This window comes from Pteropus vampyrus, unplaced genomic scaffold (genome assembly GCF_000151845.1).
Source record: "Pteropus vampyrus isolate Shadow unplaced genomic scaffold, Pvam_2.0 Scaffold287, whole genome shotgun sequence".
Lineage (NCBI taxonomy): Eukaryota > Metazoa > Chordata > Mammalia > Chiroptera > Pteropodidae > Pteropus > Pteropus vampyrus.
In genome coordinates, this window is record NW_011889068.1 from 281,948 (window position 1) to 304,134 (window position 22,187).

General features: G+C 37.8%; 1 protein-coding gene across 1 annotated transcript in view; it reads left to right on the forward strand.

Annotated features, from left to right (window-relative positions):
* LOC105302910 (vacuolar protein sorting-associated protein 13B) overlaps positions 1 to 22,187 on the forward strand; it is a gene marked incomplete at its 5' end in the record, with an annotated part of 342,584 nt that overhangs the window by 277,523 nt on the left and 42,874 nt on the right. Inside the window, 9 exons of the mRNA XM_023521022.1 lie at positions 3,443 to 3,598; positions 11,940 to 12,203; positions 12,863 to 12,946; positions 13,124 to 13,299; positions 13,757 to 13,927; positions 14,285 to 14,486; positions 15,595 to 15,783; positions 18,163 to 18,309; positions 20,292 to 20,575. Of these exons, the coding sequence (XP_023376790.1) occupies positions 3,443 to 3,598; positions 11,940 to 12,203; positions 12,863 to 12,946; positions 13,124 to 13,299; positions 13,757 to 13,927; positions 14,285 to 14,486; positions 15,595 to 15,783; positions 18,163 to 18,309; positions 20,292 to 20,575 (1,673 nt within the window). The remainder of the gene's footprint in view (positions 1 to 3,442; positions 3,599 to 11,939; positions 12,204 to 12,862; positions 12,947 to 13,123; positions 13,300 to 13,756; positions 13,928 to 14,284; positions 14,487 to 15,594; positions 15,784 to 18,162; positions 18,310 to 20,291; positions 20,576 to 22,187) is intronic.

Below are 22,187 nucleotides of genomic sequence, written 5' to 3' on the forward strand. Positions count from 1 at the left end.
GAAAGCTGTATATACTCCCATTTGAGGTCTTCAGGGGAAAAACTACAAATTTAGTCTGGTTGCCAGCATAGCACTGCGGGACCTGGGGCCGGTGGGGCAGGGGCGGGGCGAGGGGGGGCGTCTGCTGGAAATAAAAGAAAATTTAGCCCCTTGGGACTTTGCAATGAGTGTGGCCACTGTACAACCTGTCTTATTGCTTAGTTTCACTTTCCATTGAAAAGTACAAACAAGAGTGCTTCCTATTTGATTTTTTTTTCCCAGTGGAAACTATTAGACACCAGCTAAAGTAGGCCAAAGAGAATAAAAAGCCTGAATAGAAAAGATCGGTGGAGGAAGTGAGTCAGTAAGGGAAATTTGATAGAAAAGAGGAGCAAGAAAATTTCCAAAATGATAAGAGAACATAAAGATACCTTGGACTCCAGGCAAAAGAGATAGTGATTTTTTTTGCTAAGCCCACTGCTTCCTCCCTCCCATGTTTCTGGCCTACATTGCCTCTCATCCTGACTATTGCAATTGCCTTCCTGCCTCCACACTCCTCTCTTGCCATCCTTTCAACACATTGCTCACCTGTACGCAAGGCTACCCACTAACTCCTGAGTAAAGCACCAATTCCTTAGCTTATTAACGCAGTGCTAGCCACGACCTAGATCTGTTTGTCTGACCTTATCCCTCACTCCTTTTTTCATGCTCCCTTTTCTCCAACCAGTCGAGGCTATTAACTTTGCCCCAAGCATCTATCTCTTCTGACTTGCAGGTCCCAGATTGTCCCTTTGGCCCAGAAATGAATGGGTCATCTTTGCTAGTTGAAATCCTACTCAATTGCTTCAAGAAGCTCTTCTAATCACATCAGCCTAGAACAAACCCTCCCTTCTCTACACTCCTTTATCATTTTGTACCTCTTCTAATGCCTCTTGCTGTTTACACATGCCTTATTTTCCCTATAAGATCTTAAATTCCTTGAGCTCTTCCTTCTATTTCCTGCATAGGGACTAGCATATCACCTTCCTTATAGTACCTGAGTAATAAAAATGTATTGGATGAATGATAGAAGGAAATCTCATTAGGATCAAGTAGTCTAACACAAATTTCAATTTTTTATGCCTGATTTTATACTTCTTTTGGCATAGAAATAAAAGTAAATGTATGAGTATTTATTATGAAATGGAGACTTTTCAGAACCTGTAGCGGTGACATTGTCAGTCAGTCCCCCAACAAGTACAGAACTTCCCACCTTCACTTGATGTCAGTGAGTATCTGAGCACTGCTACCTATTACCCAAATCAGTTTCACCACAGCACAGAGGACTAAAGTAAGCTGAGCTCCTGAATTCATTTTACATTCCTCCCTTAGAAATGTAATTCCTTTCCTAATAAATTATATACATCTAATTGCCAGTGATATTTAGATGCTTTTTAACAGTAGACCAAACATTACAAATATTCTGCCAGTGATGCATGTAGAGAAAAGAGTTACGTTCTTCTCCCACTTAGCTTTTCTGTGTGAACTAAATCTAAATATGTCAGAATTTTTGTAATTCAAAGAAAATATCTGTACCAACATTTTGAGAATAAATGCTGCCAAGTGAAACCTGACAGCATATTCCTTGGTGACATTCAGTCATTAAAAGTTGTGTACACAGAGTGAGCAGCTACCTAAAACTGAGCTCATATGCAAATGTGAACATTCTTCAATTAAAATCACATTATGTAGATTAAAATTTTCTTTAGATGCTATGGCATTTTCAGGAAAATATAGCTGAGCCTGACTTTATGTACCTTGCCTTATTATTTTTTTGTCATTTCCAGCTACTAGTCTCTCCAAAGAAAACGGCTTTCTTGTTCCTTTTAGTTCTGCATGTGCCCTGAGCTTTATTCCCCATTGCTGCTACAAAAAAAAAAAAACTGAAGTGGTTCCAAACACCACTATTTTTCTTTTTTTCGGTAACTAAGAGTATATATAAGACCAAATTTTCCCTGAAGGGATTTGCTGTCCAGGATGGATTGTGTTGTGTTGTGTTGTGTTGTGTTGTGTTGTGTTGTGTTGTGTTGTGTTGTGTTGTGTTGTGTTGTGTTGTGTGTTTTCAACTGTTAGCCTTCTTTTTTAGAAGTCATCTGTATGGTAGCCTTTTGATTTCTCAGGATCACTGGTGGTTGTGTGGGGGAAGAACTGGAGTGGGGCCATATTAAAAGTAGGGAGATGAGTTAGGAGATTTTAAAAAATGTTTTATTGAGCTATATAGATACATAAAAGCCCTCCCTTAATTTTCCACCAAAAATTATACTGTGATGACCAATGACCTTGGGAAATTTTTAATTTAAGCACTTTATGAGGGCTCCTCCTAATGCTAAAACTAAAAAATATTTTTTTCATCAACAGACATTTATTATTATGGCAAGTCCCATGTAAATCCTTAATGTGTTTATTTTAAGGACTGATTATGATAGCTTGCATAGAATGTTTTCAAAATTTTATTCTGTTAATTGGGAAAATGTTTCATGCTGTTAGCCTTTGGTTAGCTCTCTTTAAAAATCATATATGATATGAAGAAAAATATTAAGTTTGTGTGTCATATAAGTGTTTTTTCTAAAATGTCAGTTGTATTTCCTTACACTCAGTAATCATATAGAACATTGTTCGTTTTCTTTTAAATTGTATCCTGAAGAAATAGTAATTACTATGTTGTTTTGGAATACTCATTCGTTAAACTGATTTTCTTAGTTGCAGCTAACTGGTGGTAGGAATGGAAATAGAAAATATTGGATGACCATTAAAGTAATCTAAATATTACCAAAAGTGGCAATAATATATGAAGTTATGTGAGTGTGAATTAGGAGACTCACTTGATAAAAGTTACAGTAGATACACACTAGAAAAAATAGAACAGACATTTTTTCATACATTCAAAATGTTGAAAGTATTTCTAATTTGACATATGTGACCTCATAAGGAGAGTACATTAAATGGACTGCATCTTCAAATTGCTGTTTTATTCTCTATCAAAAGAAAAAATAAAGAATGGCAATTTAGGTTCAAAAATAATACCACAAACCAAAGTTAGCTTTAATTACTGTCTAGCCATAAGAAAGAATGAACTGTCAGCCAAGACCAAGGTTGTTTGATCTCAGATTTCAACCTTCTTGTCCTCTGGATGAATAAAATGATCTTTTCTCAAATGTTCAACAGGCTTTTTACCATTTGATACAACAGTTACTTCTAAGAAGGTTTAAAATGTGATCTGGAAAACCACATTGACTCTATGTGGCATATTTGCTATTCTTAGCCTGGTTGAATAAGCTGGAAGTGGATGAATAATGCAGGTTATAAAGAAAACAGATGCTAAATATTATAAATAGGAAGGTTTTCCAGCAAGGAGACTTTCATTTTAGGACTAGATTTTTGTTGGCACTTTTGGCATTATGACGATTATTGTTTTTCCCTCCAGCTGTTGCACATCTGTATTGAAGGTTGGGGCAATTGGCGTTGGTCAGAGCCCATCAGTGTGGACCATGCTGGGACTTTTATCAGAACTATTCAGTACAAGGGTCGAACTGCTTCACTCATCATCAAGGTTCAACAACTCAGTGGAGTGCAAAAACAGGTAAGTCCTTTTGTGTTTATGATCCAGACGGCTCCTAATTACTTAATGTGATTAATGGAAGGGAAACTTAAAGAAATTAAAATAATCAATAATAAAAAAGAATCACAGTGGTCGGCCTAGTTATACCTACTACAGCCATGCACGTGAGCACTTAATAAGCGCTTGTTGATGATCCTGATGATGATGGTGATGGCTTCAGACCCTTTGTCCCACATCTTTTACAAGAGCTGCTAACGAGCAGTAAAATTTACTAATTTTAGTTTCACCTCTTCTCCCTGTCACCACCTACCTTCTGGTGGAGGTGCTAATGAGCTGTGAAATGGCCAAAAGGCCTTTACTGAGAAGAAAAAGAAGCAAAGGGTGCTGGGGACTCTGGATAGTCCAATAGTGGATAACCAGGAGTTGGTTCTCCTACACAGAAGAATAATCTGCAAGAAAGTGTTGTGATGCTCTCCATGACTGAGTGGGCCTGGGTCTCCAGCAAGCTTCCTTTCTCTAGGAGTTAATATTAACTGCAGTAAAAATTCACCGCAGTCTAACTCTTGGCATATAAAACCTCAGCTCTCAGCACATATTTTTACGTATTTTATAAAACTTCCTTTTGGCTGTTTTTGAAGTTCTAAGACTGCAAAGGGAAAAAAAAGTATCTGACACTTTTTTTGTGTTCTTAAGATGTGAAAATGTGGTTTTCAAAAGATGTTTTTCAAGCGCGGAGCATATGACAAAGTAGAAAGAAAAAAGGAAGTATTAAAATCTGAAAACTGGCTTCACTGCACACATAATAACTGGATTTGTCATAAGAGTTTTAACATATACATCTGCATCTGAATGGTAACAGTCTCTCCAGAGCTCATGTGAACTGAGGACATGGTAGAAACAGCACTCAGTCCCTGGAAGAGGGAAGTGGTTTCTGTATCAGACAGCAGGGGCTACTCACTGCCCTATGCCGGGGGCAGGCAGGAAGCAGTTGGTGAGGTGGACAGTAGAACCTGTGCCATATACATTCTTGGTCCACATCTGATTGGGGAATTGGATTTCATGTTCTCGTCATTGTGAGCAACAGAGGCAAAACAAGAGTGATAGCAGAGGAGTCTCAGAACAGAAGCATGGAAGAGCCTTCCAGTCAGCTGACCTGAGTGTTTGTGGATTGCCTACAGTTGAACTGGGTAAAATGAAAGACACTTAGTATGTGAAACAATATTTGCTCTTATTGCAAATTTATATAAACCCAACAATGTAATACAACTAATGGTAAGTGTGAAGAGAATTTAGAAGTTTCACTAAGAAGATGTGACTTGAACTGAGCTTTGGAAAACGTGTAGAATTTGGATTAAGAGAGGACATTCAGGTAAGTAGTATGGCAGAAACAAAAAGATAAATATGAGTCAGAGATTCAGGATCTCACTCAAAGATTCATGAGGGAACCAGCCTAACTAGTGTGAGCTTTAAGCTGGAAAGTCATAAACACAAGTGTCACTGACTCCTTCCTCTCTGCCCTCAGAACTCTCTTACATGGATATGCTCTCAACAAATATTGGCCTAGTTAAAACACACTGGTTTTCTGATTCTGTCACTCAGTCTTTCAAGAGTGCCTTATCCGCCTTCTCATTCACCAGTGTGCCTGAGAAATGGTCATTCAGCATCTGTTTAAATACTCCAGATGATGAGAGCCTCATTCCCTCACACAGCAGCCCTTTCCATTGTGGGTTACTTCCAGCTATTCATGAAGTTCTTTCCTAATTTTGAGCCAAAATCTGTCACCATTCAGCCAGTTTTTACTATTCCTCAGATTTTGTGAGGTGCACACAACAATCACACAACACCTCGTTACGAGGACTCCACAGGTTACCTCTCCCTCTGTGTTACAGCCCTTCAAGACATGAGAGAAGCTAGAATGTCTTCCCTTAGTTTCCTTCTCTCTAGGCTAGTGGTTCTCAAACGTAAGAGTATATAAGAATCTCTGGATGGTTTGTTAAAATGTAGATTTCTGGGTCCCATCCCCACAGTACCAGATTCAGTAGGTCTTGGATGTGATGTGATCATTTGTATCTCTAACAAGTTCTCAGGTCATGCTGATGCTGGTCCAGGGGCCACACTTTGACAACTATAGCTCTCATCTAACCTTTCCCAGTTCGTTCAACTCTGTTGCATGTGGTTGCTAGAAAATTTACAGTTAGTGGAATGGCAGGGCCCGCCCATGAAGAAACGATTTTCATGTATATCCTGATGGTTAAGATCATAGGCAGCTGGCTGTAGTGTCCTTAGTAGTTGTATGATCTTCAGCAAGTTGTTTAGCATCTGTGACTCACTTTCCTCATCTGTAATATGGGGATAGTAATGGTGTCTTCCTCATAAAGTTAATGTGCGAATTAAATGAGTTTGTATGTGTAAAGTGCTTACAACACGCTTGGCCCACTATCGTAACCCAATAAACTTTAGTTACAATGAAGACATATTTCTAGGCATGAGTAACACCAGTTGGACTTGTTTTGTGTTACCAAATAGCACTTCATTCTTGCGTGGATATTAAATGTTTTCAAGGACTGATATTAAATTTCAGGGATGAACTAATATGTACAATATTCCTAAGCAGATATTGCACATTGCAATAGTACACCATAAGTCAAAAAAATACATCTTTTAAAAATTCTCACAACATATTACCTATCTTTTCTTTCTGATTGTAAAGAATTTCCAGAAGGACTAGTATTTATTGCTGTGTGATCTTCGGCAAATTTCTTAACCTTTCCATGTTTTATATTCCTTTTGTAAAAGAAAGCACCCAACAAATATTAATTCACTGTTGTTATTTTTATGTTACTATTAGAAAAATATCTCTGAAAACACAGAAAATCTAATTAAGGAAAATTGAAATTACCCATAATTCTACCACCCAAAGATAAATACTATTATTACTTTGGTGTATTTTCTCTATTCTTTATTCTATGCAGAAATTTTTTAACTAACTTGAGGTCTGATTTTAATAATGGTTTTTCAACTTGTTTTTTTTTTTTCGCTTAACATTATATAATACTCATCTCCTCATGTTATCTAAAATTCCTAAAATTTTCTTTTAATGGTTGCATAATCATGTACCGTATGGTATATTGAAACACATTTAGACATTCTTTTGTTGATGGATTTTTAGATATTTCCAATTTGTCACTATAATAAATTCTTAGTAAATATCTTTGTGCATAAATAGACATCCAAATTTCTGAGTCCCCAATATAATTTGCTATAACATTTAATTACCCGAGCAAAGGGTATGAATGTTTTTGAAATAGTTGATTAATATTCCCAAACTAAAAAGATGTATTTTATTTGTTTAACCAAAATTCATTGTTTTGTCTCACCAGATTCTTATTAGGGCTATACTAATCTTTTAAATAACTAGATATATATTTGCCCCAAAACTTCTGCTTATTTTCTGAGTTTTTCAAAACATAAGCATTTTTTTAAAAAATCTTAAAGTCAAGAGGGGTTCAAATCAATACTAACAAAACTTCCTATACATTGCAGGTTTAAGGAATTCTTTTAATCATCCTCTATGTTAATGTCAAATATACAGATTTTGAGACATCTGGTGCCAAATCACATTTCAGGATTTTTCCAAATGTAGTTTGTACTGTCGATTGTTGATAGTCCTTTACTATAGGGACTGCCTCTCACACTTTTTTCTTTTTCTACCCTTCTTATAATAAATACCCTTTTAAAAAGTTGGGGGGAGGGCGGCAGATAAAATCTAGCTAAGTAGGAAAGGAGTATTTGGAGAGCAATCATGGAAGCATAAGCAGTCCTCACGTTGCATTTATCTTTTTAAAATGAAGTGTCATTGTCTCCCATAGGAACTGGGAAAGTCCATTTTACATTCCCACTGTCAGGAAAGGCACATACACACTTAATTTATATTTTGAGTATTAGCATTTCTTGTAATCAAATGAGTTTGAATTCTATGTCAGGGCCACTTAAAAAAAAACTTAGCTACCGAGTAGTGGAAAGTGGAACTTCTACAGAAACAGCAACTTATAGAACCGAGAATGAAGCAAATGGAAAATGGTTCTTACTGAGCATGGGCAATATTGAAAGGTTCAGCAGACCACCATGCCAGCTTCAAACCACTGTCGCATGTATTGAAAAACCTTTCAGTCAGTCTCTCTCTGTCTCTCTCTGTCTCTCTCTGTCTCTCTCTGTCTCTCTCTCTCTGTCTCTCTCTCTCTCTCTCTCTGTCTCTCTCTCTCTGTCTCTCTCTCTCTCTCTCTCTCTCACTCTCTCACTCTCACACACACAAATTTACAATGACTTTTTCAATTGGATCTAATTTTTTATCGTCAGGGTAGATTAACTAACATTCAGGTTAGCTCTAGTTAAGGTATACCGGAGACACAGGATTTCCTCAATTAGTTAAGTTAGGAAGGAAGGTATGAACCAAACTTCCAGAAGAGTTTCTTTCCTTCTACCCCACCTGGTCTTAGAGCTTCTTTCCTTCTACCCGACCTGGTCTTAGGAATTTGTAATAAACCACAGCTGCCTAATCACCGAGCCCCATTTGAGGTGAGAGTGTGCAGCTCCTGGATAATGGGAAATGGCTGAAGCTCGTTTGAACAGTGTCTTTTGGTTATCTATACACTGCCTTTCCTGTACCCCTATGTCCCCAGCTGAATGAAAATTGACCACATAAAATGTCTCAGTAACTTTGTGCAATATACAACTAGTCATGTATACACATTCGCTTCCGTGTTTCCCATCCTTTTATTGAGGAAAGCTTTACCATTCTAAATCTTAAATGTACATATAAGTGTGTGTATGTATGTTTGTATCTTTATACATACACTTCTAATCATGGTTAAGATATCATTTTCCAGTGCATCTGGTGCTCTAGAGTTATTCTTTAATATCACTATTCTTCTTGGCACTGATCTAATAAGAGTTCTGAAACCTGCTAAGTAAAATCATATGTGGAAATCTTCAGTACATATCTTTGTGGCTTTGGGGAAAGAGAGGAATTAGTGTGAAACCTGGAAGCGTGTATTAAAGAGAAATCCTACATTAAAAAAATTAAGTAGCTGTCTTCAACTGATAAATTAATCTTGAAATTCTAACCATAATTTTCAAAACAAAGGCGTCGTAAGTGTTGCCACTTTGAGGAAGAGCAGACCCTGCTGTGTGGGAGCAGCGCAGAGTGCCCCACTGTGAGGAGCAGCCATTTTGGATTTCCCTTCATCTAAGTAGCTTTCTCTCCCTGGCCACTTTTAAAGATTTTCTTTTTATCAAATTTGAAAGCCTATTTAACAGGCTTTTTAGTTGAAAATGAAACTATAAATACCCACCAAGAAGATCTCTGTCTTTAAACAAAGTGAGCCCCAGATGGTTGCAGAGATTCTGTGGTTTCTCTGAGAGACAGCAGAATTCTCTCCTAAATCTCACGGGGCCCAAGGCTCTGAAGCAGGAGCAATGTGCATACGTTGCCAGGAACGGCTCGTCCAGAGCAAGAACAGAGTTAAATACTGCCGCAGAGCTTTCAAACATTTATTTAAAGTTAGGCAATGCTATGGCATCATAGGAATTATCATGAGTATCTAGTAACCCCTAGCATATTGTTAAAGAAAAGCTTGCCTGCTAATTTAGGACTGAGTTCAGTTGAGTTTTATGTTCATTACTGTGAAAATATTGTTTTAAGAAATTGTGATGGCCAGACTATCTAGGAGAAATATAAGAGTTAAGCACAGCCTGGTTTTTACAGATGTGTTCTTTCTAAAGAAAATCCAAAGGAATAGATAGTTGGAAAATAAATGTTTAACAAAATGTTAAAATTCACTATTCAAATAATACAAGTTGAAACAACAATGATGCTTAAGTTTTGGTCTATCAATCTAGCAGGTTTGTTTTGGGTAAAAAATAGGTCATTCATAAATAGCTATTCATGTTCGTATAAATAATAGTTCTTGTTAAAATGATGGTTATAAAGTATTCTTAATGACAGGAAAATGTATCAATTAGTATGCTTTCAGTTTAAAGTTACAAGATAGGCTTTTTCATCTTCCTAGCAAGATAATGAGGCAGATACTATTAGAGTTCCTGTTTTACATTTGTTCTCTACATAACAAGGAAGAAAGCAGGTAGTGTTGGTTAATTAAGCAGCTCAACCCTGCATCTTCTTCCCTGCCATCCTCTTAAGTTTGCCTTCCTGGTTTCAAGATGGCTACAAAAGGAGATATATATATAGATATATAGATATATATAGAGAGAGAGAGAGAGAGATAGATATATATAATCTATATATATATATACATACACACATACACACACTCTCCTAATTCTTTTCATGACAGAAAAGAAGGGCTTTTCTTCTCTAATTGTTTCTCTTTTTATCAAGGAATAAAATCTTTCCCAGAGCCTTTTAGTAATCTTTCCTTTTCATATTATTAGCCAAAATGGAGTCCCATGTTCACCCCTAAACTAATCAGTGGCAAAAGGAATTACCAGGATTAGTTTATACCCTTATGATACAGCCTCCAGGGGACATGGAGACTGCATGCCTTACCTGAGTACTTAGCTGTTTTTTGAGAACTAAACCAATCAGTGTTTTTAATAGCAAAGGAGAAGGAGGAACCAGCTACTCGGGACAAAACCAGTGGTGTCTGCCACATGTACATTATGACGGGCAGATTTTAGTCTCTTTTTTTATAGTTTCTAAGTTTTCTTAATTAGTAAGTGTTAATTTTATGAGAGACAGACTGTCAGGTTGATTATCGACACAGATTCTGGGCCAGTCTGGATAATAGTGGACAAGCTGTTCAACATCTCTGTGACTCCATTTTCTCCTTGTTAAGACAAGGAGTCATTGTAGCACCTATTTTATAAGCTTGCTGTGAGATTATGAGTTAACTTAGGAAAATGCTTTGTATTAGTCAGGGTTCTTCAAAGAAACAGAACCAGTAGGATGTGTGTGTTTGTACATAACAAACATGTGTGTTTATGCATGTGGAGAAGGAGCGGGAGAGATTTATGATAATTGGCTCACACGCTATGGAGGTTGAGAAACCTCAAGATCTATGATCTGCAATTAGAGACCCAAAAGAGCCAGCATCTAGTTCCAGTCCTAAAGTCCACAGGCTAGAAACCCAAGAAGAGCTGCTACTTCACTCAGTACCAAAGGCCAGGCAAAGACCAACGTCCAGCTCAAGCAATCAGACAGAAGTTCCCTTTCACTCAGGTTCCTCATTTTATTCCGATTGGACGAGGCCCAGGCACATTAAGAAGGACAGTCGCTTTGCTCAGTCTCCCAGTTCAAATGCTAATCTCGCCCCCCCCATTCAAAATGACACATAAAATTAACCATCACATGCATAGACCTATGAATATACTATATGTACATTAGTTATTGCTATATTTTACAATCTGAAAAATATCACAAATAAGGAAATCCAGATATAAAAGTCCAATTTGCATCCATCATGGTGAATATTCATCTTACAGAAGGATTCTGTAAATTTTACATATTTTTTCCATTTCAACCAATTTAAGAGACATTTTTCAATGCCTATTATGAACTATTCTCTTAGCTAAATGAAAAGTTGGATAATCAATGGGTTTAATGCTAAATCTGTGTGTTTTATAAAGGTGCATGCTTCTATACTATAGGAAAAACCTGAATAAAATAAAATATAATTAAGCATCTGAGTTAAAAGCGTTTGTATTACCAGTTTATACAGCGATCACTTAATGTATAAGTGTACAATAAACCCTTGGAAACCAGCTTTAGGGAATAGATTGATCACAGTTGACCTGTCAGCTACAAGGGCTGAAGTCTTTGTGATCTTTGTCCTTGTGGACTGCTGCATTATTTGATACCACTGACTGCCACCTCTTGGTCATTCTCTTCTCGTGTGGCTTCAGCAGCGCTGCTTTCTTCTGATTCACTGATCCACACTCCTTCACCCCTTCTTCTCAGCACCTTTTCTGGCTTCTCACCCTGAGTATTGGTCCCTAAAGTATTGGTCAGTTGCTGGGTAGAGCTTCTACCCTCGTTTCTACGTAAACTCTCTTCTGCCTACATTTGCAGGGCTTTTATTGCACAAGTTTGATCTCCAGCCTCATCTTCACTGTCAAGCACATGGCTGGTATTTCTGCCTATGTGTTTGTCTTTTGAATGCTGCAAACTCAGTATGACCAAAGCAAAATCCCCTCTCTCCAAGCCTCTTTTTCTTCTTGTACTCTCTGAATAAGCTAATGCTTCATTTTCTTGCCATAAAAATCCACATAATTTACTCTGAACGATACATATTTCGAATTCATGAGATCTGAATTGATGATGACTTATTTAATTTTTGTCTTTTAGATTATCATCTGTGGAAGACAGATCATCTGTAGTTACTTGTCTCAAAGCATAGAACTAAAAGTCGTTCAGCATTACATCGGTCAAGATGGACAAGCTGTGGTTCGAGAACATTTTGACTGCCTCACAGCCAAACAGAAATTGCCTTCGTACATCCTAGAAAACAGTGAACTGACAGAGTTGTGTGTGAAGGCCAAAGGAGATGAAGACTGGTCAAGAGACGTGTGCCTGGACTCCAAGGCCCCTGAGTACAGCATTGTCATTCAGGTATGAATAGTAGTTCAATATAGAATGGAGCAGCTTTGAAATGAGAAATTTCTCATTATGCTCTTTCTTCAATATAGCACTTTTTATTAAAAAGTGATATAGACAAAGGAGGGGAGATCTGAAGTAATATAAAGAGGCTTTGAATATTACTCCTTAAACTGTTTCCTCCCTATCCCACAACAACACATTTGTATCCGTTCCAGGATTTCTTACAGCCAGGATGCTCCCCCGTCCCAGATGGAGGCAAGTTGTAGCTTGAAAAAGATTCCGATGCACCAGGGCTTTGGGGGAGGGGTGTCCTCCCCACTTAAGAATTTTTGTAATGATCTGTTTTATCTTTTTTATCTCTTCCTCATCTTCCACCATTATCACTTTTATTCTCTTAAAGGACAAATCCTCTTTCATTCTCCCACTCAGTCTTCTATCAGTCCCTCTTCATACAAATTCCTCCATCTTTATGGAAAGAATTGGCCCCATTCACTTTCTGCACATTCACTTTGTGCCATAATGAAGTCTGGTTTTACTTAGTTATTCTCCTTTATGGCTTTTTTCTATAACTTTAAACTCCTTAATCCTCCAAACCAGCATTATGCCTGTGCCTTATTTTGATTAATTAGTGAACTAGTATTTAATAGGACCCTCTCCTATCTCATGTGCAGGTGCCATCTTCAAACAGTTCCATTATTTATGTCTGGTGCACAGTTTTGACTTTAGAACCCAACTCTCAAGTGCAACAACGAATAGTGAGTACCTTCCAATCTTAAATTATGGTGTATGACTCTGACCTTTCCTGTTCTGAAATAAATTAAGGTCAGAATGACCCGGAGAAGAGATTTATTACAAGTTTGTTTCAGCATCAAACAGCTGGACTACTGCAACAAAGCAAATATGAAAGTTCTTCTGTCCTTTTATTTTTATAGATTGTGTTCAGCCCTCTCTTTATCATGAGGAGTCATCTCCCAGACCCCATTATCATACATTTGGAGAAAAGGAGTCTGGGATTGAGTGAAACACAAGTTATTCCAGGAAAGGGGCAGGAAAAACCACTGCAAAACATAGAACCTGACCTTGTACATCACCTAACATTTCAAGCAAGGTACTGGAAAAATATTTATATTTTCTTAAGAAAAATTCAGTAGAAAAGTAGCCTTATACTATCGAGGAGGAAGGAAGATAGAGTTTTTTGGTATGAGAATGTTATTTTTAAATTGCCCAGCCTCGTATTCTCTTATTCTCTTCTGTAATTTTAAATTAAATTCAGCCTCTTTCATTAAGCTTAGAAATAAGAGGGATCATCAAAAAATTTAATTGACACATAATTTCTCTCACGGAAGAAGAGAAATAGAGATCTTACCCAAGCATGGTCAGGGAAGGGGGTCATAAGAGGAAAAGTCAGGGCCTGGATCATGCAAACAATGTGTCATCCTTAAATCACCAAAAGTCTCACAAAAAGCTATTGGACTATAATACATTCATAGTTAGATTTCTTCAATAAATTGTAGACCACTTTAGAAATCTGATACTTATTCTTGTTTTTTCTTTCCATTTCCCAGAGAAGAAGATGATCCTTCACATTGTGCTGTTCCTATCTCAACATCCCTCATTAAGCAAATAGCCACTAAGATACACCCTGGAGGCACAGTTAGTCAGATCCTTGATGAATTCTACGGGCCGGAAAAGTCTCTTCAACCCATGTGGCCCTATAATAAAAAGGATTCTGACAGGTAATGTTCTCCAGCAATATTTTTCTACAAACATTTTTCAATATTAAGTAATAAATGGCTATTCACAAAAATGTTAAATACCAAAAAAGGTGTTTTAAAAAAAGAAGATATTTGCATGTATCTGTCAGATTCTGACCCTTCATCATTGCATAGATATGTTTCGTAGACTGCTTTACTCATAATCTAGAAAATTTTCTATCTCCTCGATGTAAATTATGCAAATTCAGCACTGTATGACTCTGATATGAAGAGGGGGGTCATACAGGAATGCCATGTGTCTGGAATCCTTAAACATATTTCATGAATACCGAAGTCATTGTATTTCACTGAGTCTGTTGGATGTGGTATTTGGAACAGGAATGAACAGCTGAGTCAGTGGGATAGCCCAATGCAAGTGAAGCTGTCAGTCTGGAAGCCATATGTTAGAACCTTGTTGATAGAACTTCTACCCTGGGCCCTGCTTATCAATCAATCCAAGTGGGACCTCTGGCTGTTTGAAGGAGAGAAGATTGTTCTACAGGTTCCTGCTGGCAAAATTATTATCCCTCCTAATTTTCAGGTACTGTAAGTTTTTTTTTTTTAACTAATATGAATTCTTTTCTTTCAACAACTAGCTTTTATTCTGAGTTTGCATTCTGAGGTTGAGTCAGTTGTGGGAAACTGTCCTTTTAGATACATATGTAAGGGATATGGAATGTTCTTTGATTCAAAGACATTTCAGATGTCCTTTTTTACCCATCAGCAGTATCTATGCTTGATTTGTATCTATGCTTGATTAAATTTGATATCTTGTACTAGTTACATTCTCATTTCCATTGTGGACGGGATATTTGACAAGCATTAGAATTGGCCTACTCTAAATACATTAAGGACACAGTCTGTGCTTACCTGCCCCCTAGATATTTTTGTCGTTCTTACAGAGATCTGTAAGACGGGTAAGAATCTGGGATTTCCGAGCAACCATTTTCATCAGGGCTTCTTTTCCTTGATAAGTGGACTTGACTGTCCATAGTTTTGATGCCCATCTGGTTGTTGACAACAGCAGCGTGGAGTCATCACTTGGGGAAAGCCTAGTTGCAAAACAAAATTTCGTAGGAAGATTTTATATTCCATCACATGAGAATTTTCTTGATAAGGCTAGCTCATTTTTAAAAAGCACATTAATCTGTAAGAAAATAGAATATAAGGAACTCCTAAATAAAATGTTTTCCTGATAGAGAACAATTTGAGGTTTTTTTTTTTAAGCTCCATTTCATAAACATCTTTATTCAATTGCATTTTTCCCTTTTTTTTAATAATCAGATGATGTTACCTTATGGAATTGGAATGTTGACTACATGGACCTAATGTTGCATATCATTCTTTTGTCAAATGAAATGAAACCTTCAGTTTTTAAGCCTTTGGTATTTATAGGGTAGTTACAGTTTGGATTTGGTTCCCCCTCCCCTTTCATAAATATGAATTCTATCATAAATCAAATAAAACATCGGGATATGAAATAAAATGTATGCTGCCATTACAAAAGAAGAAAAAGAAAAGAAAGAAAACATAAAGGGACTTGGTTGCCTAAATAGACATATTATATAATATAAAAAAAATTCTGTGAATAGAAGTAAAAATATCAAAGTTAAGAAAAATACTTTATAATTGAGGCATTATTTTTCCAGGAAGCTTTTCAAATTGGAATATACTGGGCAAATACAAATACTGTGCACAAGTCAGTAGCAATTAAACTGGTTCATAACCTGACATCTCCAAAGTGGAAAGATGGAGGTAATGGTGAAGTTGTATCATTGGATGAAGAAGGGTTTGTTGATGCTGAAATAAGACTCGGTGCCTTCCCAGGACATCAGAAGGTAAGATCAAAGCCTGTGTTGCTCAGGGGAAATCGCATGCCATCCCCTTAACCTGATTAAAGTGAATCTACCCCTTTCTTTTTTGTTAATCTCTTTTTGGTATTACTTGTTGTGGACAATTTATAATAGTGAAACACATGGTTTTACAGGGTTGTTTTTTTTTTTTCCTTTACCAGTGATAAAAGCTGTGTCACATAATTTATCCAATAACTGCTCTAGTTCAGAACACTCAGCAGTCATTTGATTTATTGTATGTGGGGGGAAAATGAACTTACTCCAAGATACCCACAAATTGTACTTGGCCTCCCTTCTTTAGAGCAGGAAGTAGAGTCGCTAACATTCTGAGCGCTGAGTGAAAGGGCGGAGGCTCCTGCAACAAAGGTATATTCCTGGAAAGGGCACCCTGAGCAGATGATGAGAGTCAATTCTGATTTTCCCATAGAACCAAATGTTATGAGAGGGAGTTGTGTTCTAAAACCAGGGGAACAGGTACCCATGTTTTTAAAGATATGAATGCACAAAACTACTTAATCAGTTATTAATTAAACACACATGTTGTATGCTTTTCAGCATAAATCCTAAAGTCCATGAAAATGAATTAAGCTGAATGATATAGTAACGAAATCACATTAAACTGTATGCATGGAAGTACACTATCAGACTGTACCATTTAGAGGTCTCATGCTGCACTCAGTAATATCTTCATTATTTTAGCTGTCCCAAATCAGAAAAAGAAGGGATATTTCATCAGAGTAGTATAATTCAGAATGACCTTTCTCTGGGGAAAAGATAAATTTTGACAGGCATCTTTGAAGAGCCTCTTGAGAAAAGTTAGGGTCACTTTGGTGACTTTTTAAAAATAAATTTCTCTGACACAAAAGTTGGTCTTTCTTCAGTATTCAAGGCTGGTATCCATTTCCTCAAAGTTGTCTGGGCAACACATGTTTATGCTCTGCCGGCCAAGATACTGTAACAGGGGTATAAATGGCAAAGAGCTGTAAGCGTGAATCACCCAAAGTTGAATCATTGTAAGTTGATAACTACCATCAAAACCTGGAAAAAATGTTAGGATATACAGTCAAATACCCAATACCTCCAGCATCTCACAAAGTAGCCACAGCAACTACTGAATAAATCTTTGAATGAATGAACGAATGAATGAATGAACGAACGAACGAAGGAATGAACGGTTGGAAAATACATATATTTCTGTCTCATTTTTTAGTAGTGATTCTCAAACTCTTCATTCCCAGGACCCCTTTATACTCTTAAAAATTATTGAGGACCTCCAAAAATCTTTTGTTTAAATGGGTCATATCTAGTGATATATTGATATCAATAAATAAATATCAAATTGATATTTATCAAATTAGAAGTTAAAAGAAAAAAATTTAAAACACAAGAGTATACATACATTCCATTAGTCATGAAAGCAATGACACCATATGTCATACAACCTCTGGAAAACAGCACTGTATACTCATAAGAGAATTAGAATGAAAAAGACAAATAGCATCTTAGCATTATTGTAAAAATAGTTTTGACTTTTAGAACCCCCAAAAGGATCTCAAAAATATCCCCTCCTAAGGTCCCCAGACTACACTTTGAGAACTGATGTCCTGATATTACCACTTGCTAGATGAATATCTTTAGGCAAATAATACCTTCCCTGAGCATCATTTCCTTGTATAACACGGCAAGGTAATGAGGTGACACACAGAACCACACTGCATGGTTTCCAGCCCCAGCTAGACCCTCTTTATATTTGTGTTCCTAGGCAAGTTACTTAGCCTCTTTGTGCCTATTTTTCCTCTTCTATAAAATGGGGATAATAGCAGCTACATCCTGTAGGTGTTGTGCAGATGCTGTGAGTTAATACACATGAAATACTTAAAACGAGTGGACCACAAGCAGGCAATATACGAGGGTCAGTCATTTATGTTTTCTTCATCATCATCATCATCAAAGTTCTCAGAACTCCCCTTGGTCCATGATAGGCCTTCAGTGAGGTAGCTGCTGTGATGTATATGAGGAGGAAGAAGAAGAATGTTTAATTGAATTCTTTATGCTGAAAAAGATGAGTGGCATCTGTGAAGGAACTGGTTAAATAACTTGAAAACACGTCTCTATCTGTTGCTATGCAGTAGCAGCAAACGTAACTGGTTAGCTAAAGTACCCTGTTGTAAATAGGGGCTCTTTTTAGGGATCAGGACATTTTTGACACTGAAAAGGGACTCTATTAAGTACTCTGGAACAAAAGGTAAATTTGATACTATCCTGGGCAAAGCAATAGGTAAAATGATCTTTTACAAATAATCAAGAGATTTTCATATGCTTTATAAGATTTTAACAATTACTCTTTCCTCAATCGTCTTGCAGTTATGTCAGTTCTGCATCTCCTCCATGGTACAGCAAGGTATACAAATTATTCAGATTGAAGACAAGACTACAATAATCAATAATACACCATATCAAATATTTTATAAACCACAGTTATCTGTCTCCAAACCCCATTCTGGAAAGGAGGTAAGCAATTCATATTGGTATGTGTGAAGTTTTGAGAAAGTATAGTAAATAGGGTCAACTTTTTAAGCCTAGAACAAATAAAAAGCTAACACCAATATAGGTGAAGAGAATTTCATTTGTCGATGTTTTAATTAAAACCGTGAATGTCACAGTCAGTACTTCCACGGTAATTAATGAATGAGCAGAAACCCTACAAAGCAGCAGGTCCCGACACTGCGGGCTGAGTGCTGCCTGCCCCCGTCTGCCCAGAGGCCGCAGCCCCTCCTCTAGCGCATGCACTAACCCTAACCCGAAGCCTTTCTGGCAGGGAAGCCGTCCTGACCTGACCGCTGGCTCCCGGGACTTGGGGAAAAGAGCATCTGTCCCGCAGGCTGCCATGTGGACAAAAGACTGGGCCTCATCTGAGCCATGGACCTGGGAGTGTTGAGCTCTGTGTCCAGAAGAAGAGTAAATGTAAAAATGTAACATTTATGTTAACATCTCAAAGGCAGAATATGTGGAAAATAAATCCAAAGATTTTTTATTCCATTCTTTATACTATTAAAATGAACAAATTTAGAGAAAAAGGAGATACTTTAAAACAACTTAAAAACAATGTGCTAAGTGGTGTGCTGTTGTTTTATGCCATTGAAACTATCATATGAGAAAGTATGATCTTTCTTTACCTTTGTCTTCATTTATTGTTATCCCTTACTTTCAGCTCCTAAAAATTACATTAGAACAATAAAATAGGATGAAAGTCTTATTCTCTAAGCTTACAATACATTGCAATATTTATAGGAATGTCAGAATAATGGAATTTTATCTTGGTCCAATGAAGTATTGATAAGTAGGTGATAGGAAGTACCAAATAAAAGTTACAAATGTTTGCATTGTAGGTGAAGATTTGACAAGAGAATCAGCATGTGACCTTATTCTTCTGCTTCTCTCCACCCTAGGGCTTCCTGAGATGTTAAGTTAGGGCTTTCCTCATCTGAAAATGTACATAATTACATGTTCTTTGTAGGTCTTTTGTGAAGATTAAATGAGATACTTTACAAAATCTAAGCATTTAGGAAATGACAGTAGCCAGCAGCAGCAGTGGCAACACCAGCATCACAGTGAGCCCTCATTTGTCTCAGTCTCCTGGAGAGAAGGGGAGGGCCTTCTCTCCCTGCAGCTGAGGAGTGTCCCTTTTTTCAACCCGGACTCTCCTTCAGGCAACTGTGGGAATTTCTTAAAGACATGAAAAGCCCTGACCTCTCAGGAAGACTGTATGAGGCAGCGGGGAAAATACCACACAGGCAGCAGGAAGCCTGGCTTCTGGATGGGCTTTGCCACTCACTGGCTTTGTGATTTTGGACAAGTCATCCGCTCTCTGGAAAGCAGCTTTCTTAGCTGCGAAAGTGAAGGCTCAAATAAATTCTCTCTAAAGATCTTTTTTAAATTTAAAATTCCGAGACTCTCTTTTAAGTCAGAAACCTTGTGGAATTCCAAGTGAGGGCTGAGATCAGAGCTTCCTCCTCCCTCAGGATGCGCCTTCAACAAAAATTGTCTTCTGAGCTCCCAGTTCACTGCTCTGTATCTCATTTAGGTCTCTTCTCCCCAAGCCCCACCGCCCCCATGGTGCTACACTCTTTCAGTTCAGCCTTACCTGTCCACGAGGACTCCCTCCCCAACACCTGCCATTTCTAATAGAATCTGCATTTTTGCAATACCTAGAGGACGTTGAGAACTTTACATTACCTGTTAAATCACCCAGCTTCATCATGTTTCATTATGCCTAGAAAAGCAGGTCCAACTGTTACTGCTTGTAATTGTCTCATTACTTCTTTCTCATGGGAACAGAATTTCTAATATTCCCATGCCCCCCCACACACACACTTGGCCACCTCCTGAGAATAGATGGTTATGGTTTCTTAGAATCTGTGCTTTAAAAAGATTAATTTCTCTGTATTACTGTAGTAAATATGCTCTTTCTGCATTGTCTTTTCTTTTTTCAGTATTTTCATGTTCCAGACAGTGCCACTTTCAGCATTTGCCCAGGTGACGAGCAGCCTGCTGTGAAATCCAGCTCCCTTCCTTGCTGGGACTTAATGCCTGACATCAGTCAGTCAGCACTAGATGCATCTCTGCTACAGAAACAGCTCTCGCTGGCCTTTTCTCCTGCCGCAGGTGCCGACAGCTCACAGTGCTGGAGCCTGCCAGCTGTAGTTCGACAAGAGTTTCCCAGACAGAGTGTGGCAGTGCCCTTTGGGAATTGTAGGGAAAATGGATTCTGTACCAGGTATTTTACCTACGCGTGGATGTCCTTTCCTTGTCATTATAGCTGTTCATCAAGGTACCAAGAGAGGAGAATAGTTGCAGGACTCACCAAGTGTAAAACTAGACTTTACTTTTATTTTTTATGGCTTGTAGACATTGTATGCAGTTGAGCAAATGTTATGATCACCGATGGGTTGCCCCCATGTACTGCTGATGAGATTTTCCCCTTATGCAGCTTATCCGAGGGCAAAATGATGGTGTTTGTGCCATGGAATAGCAGCAATACATCGTAATGAAAGATTGCTTGCTTTTATTTCTCAGCCTCTGTCAATGATGAGAAATAAGAGTTAAAATAGGAGTCAAGTTGGAAAACCTTCTTTTCCCATATTTTACTTTTACTTCAAAATGGAATTTTTCTCAAGAAGTCATTAAGAGAGATAACTTAGATAAACACAAGTCACAGAAGACTCTGTTCTGTGGTTGTTCTTGCACGAAAGTTACTCCAATTACCGATTACCAATTATGCAAATAACAACCACAGAATCAAGCCAGAGACATGTAATGGTTTGTTCATAGTGGACTTTTATTTTGTGATTGTTTTGCATGCCATATGTCCTTTCTATAGTTGTTAGAAATAATTTATTTGTGGTATATGTAAAAAATACAAAAGAAAACATATTATGACCTTATGAGAGGTACCTCACTCTTAAAATTATTAATTTATAGACTTTATTTGAGAATTTAGCCATCCTGACTTTGTGATATATACAGAGATTTCTAGTAGTAATGTTTGTAAAAATAACTTCCTAACTTGTGTCACTCATAATAATAAGGCCCTGCTCCCTGCACGCATCCCTTCTTCTCTCACAGCATTCGCAGACATCCCTGGTTTTTAACACCTTTCATCCCTAACTCTGTAGAGGAGTGGTTAGGTTATTCTTATATTCTGGTTGGAGAAGTTAAGTGTGGTCAGTTTAGAGAAGTGTTTTTTAAAATGATGTGAACCTATATTTAGAAAATAAAACATTTTTTTCCCAATGTTTTATTGAAAATTTCAAATATATAGAAAAGTTGAAAAAATTTTTACAGTGAGGATCTGGGGGCAAAATGACCTAGATGATAGTGGTTTTGTTCATCTGCTCTTGCAACCACATCAAAGTTGTGACAGAAACACAGAGCAAACAGCAAGCAGAATCACCTGGGGTCTAGAGGAACAGAAGCCCTATAACTAGAAAGAGAAATAAGAAATCGCCCTGTAACTGTAGAAGGTAGGAGGGACAGAAGAGGCGAGGCCGCCCAGTCCCCAGCAGCTGAGTGGGACAGAGGCTACGGCAGCTGCAGACGCCTCTTAAGGAGTCATGTCTGCGAGCAGACTTTCGCAGTGGCTACTCACTTGCTCTGAGCACCAGTGCCCAGTTGGCTGCTTGGGGTGCACCGAAGACTTACAGGGGGACACTGTGTCGTCAGAGCGAGGACTGGAGGCAATGCTCTCGCCCAGGCAGAAGTGCCAACAGTATCCACTGTTCCTCTCTGGAGCCCTCCCCACTCCCAGTGTGTGGACACAGCGCCACCATAGCTGAGATGTCATCAAACTGGATATCAGGGGTCGCTCCACCCAGAGGATTCCCTGAAAC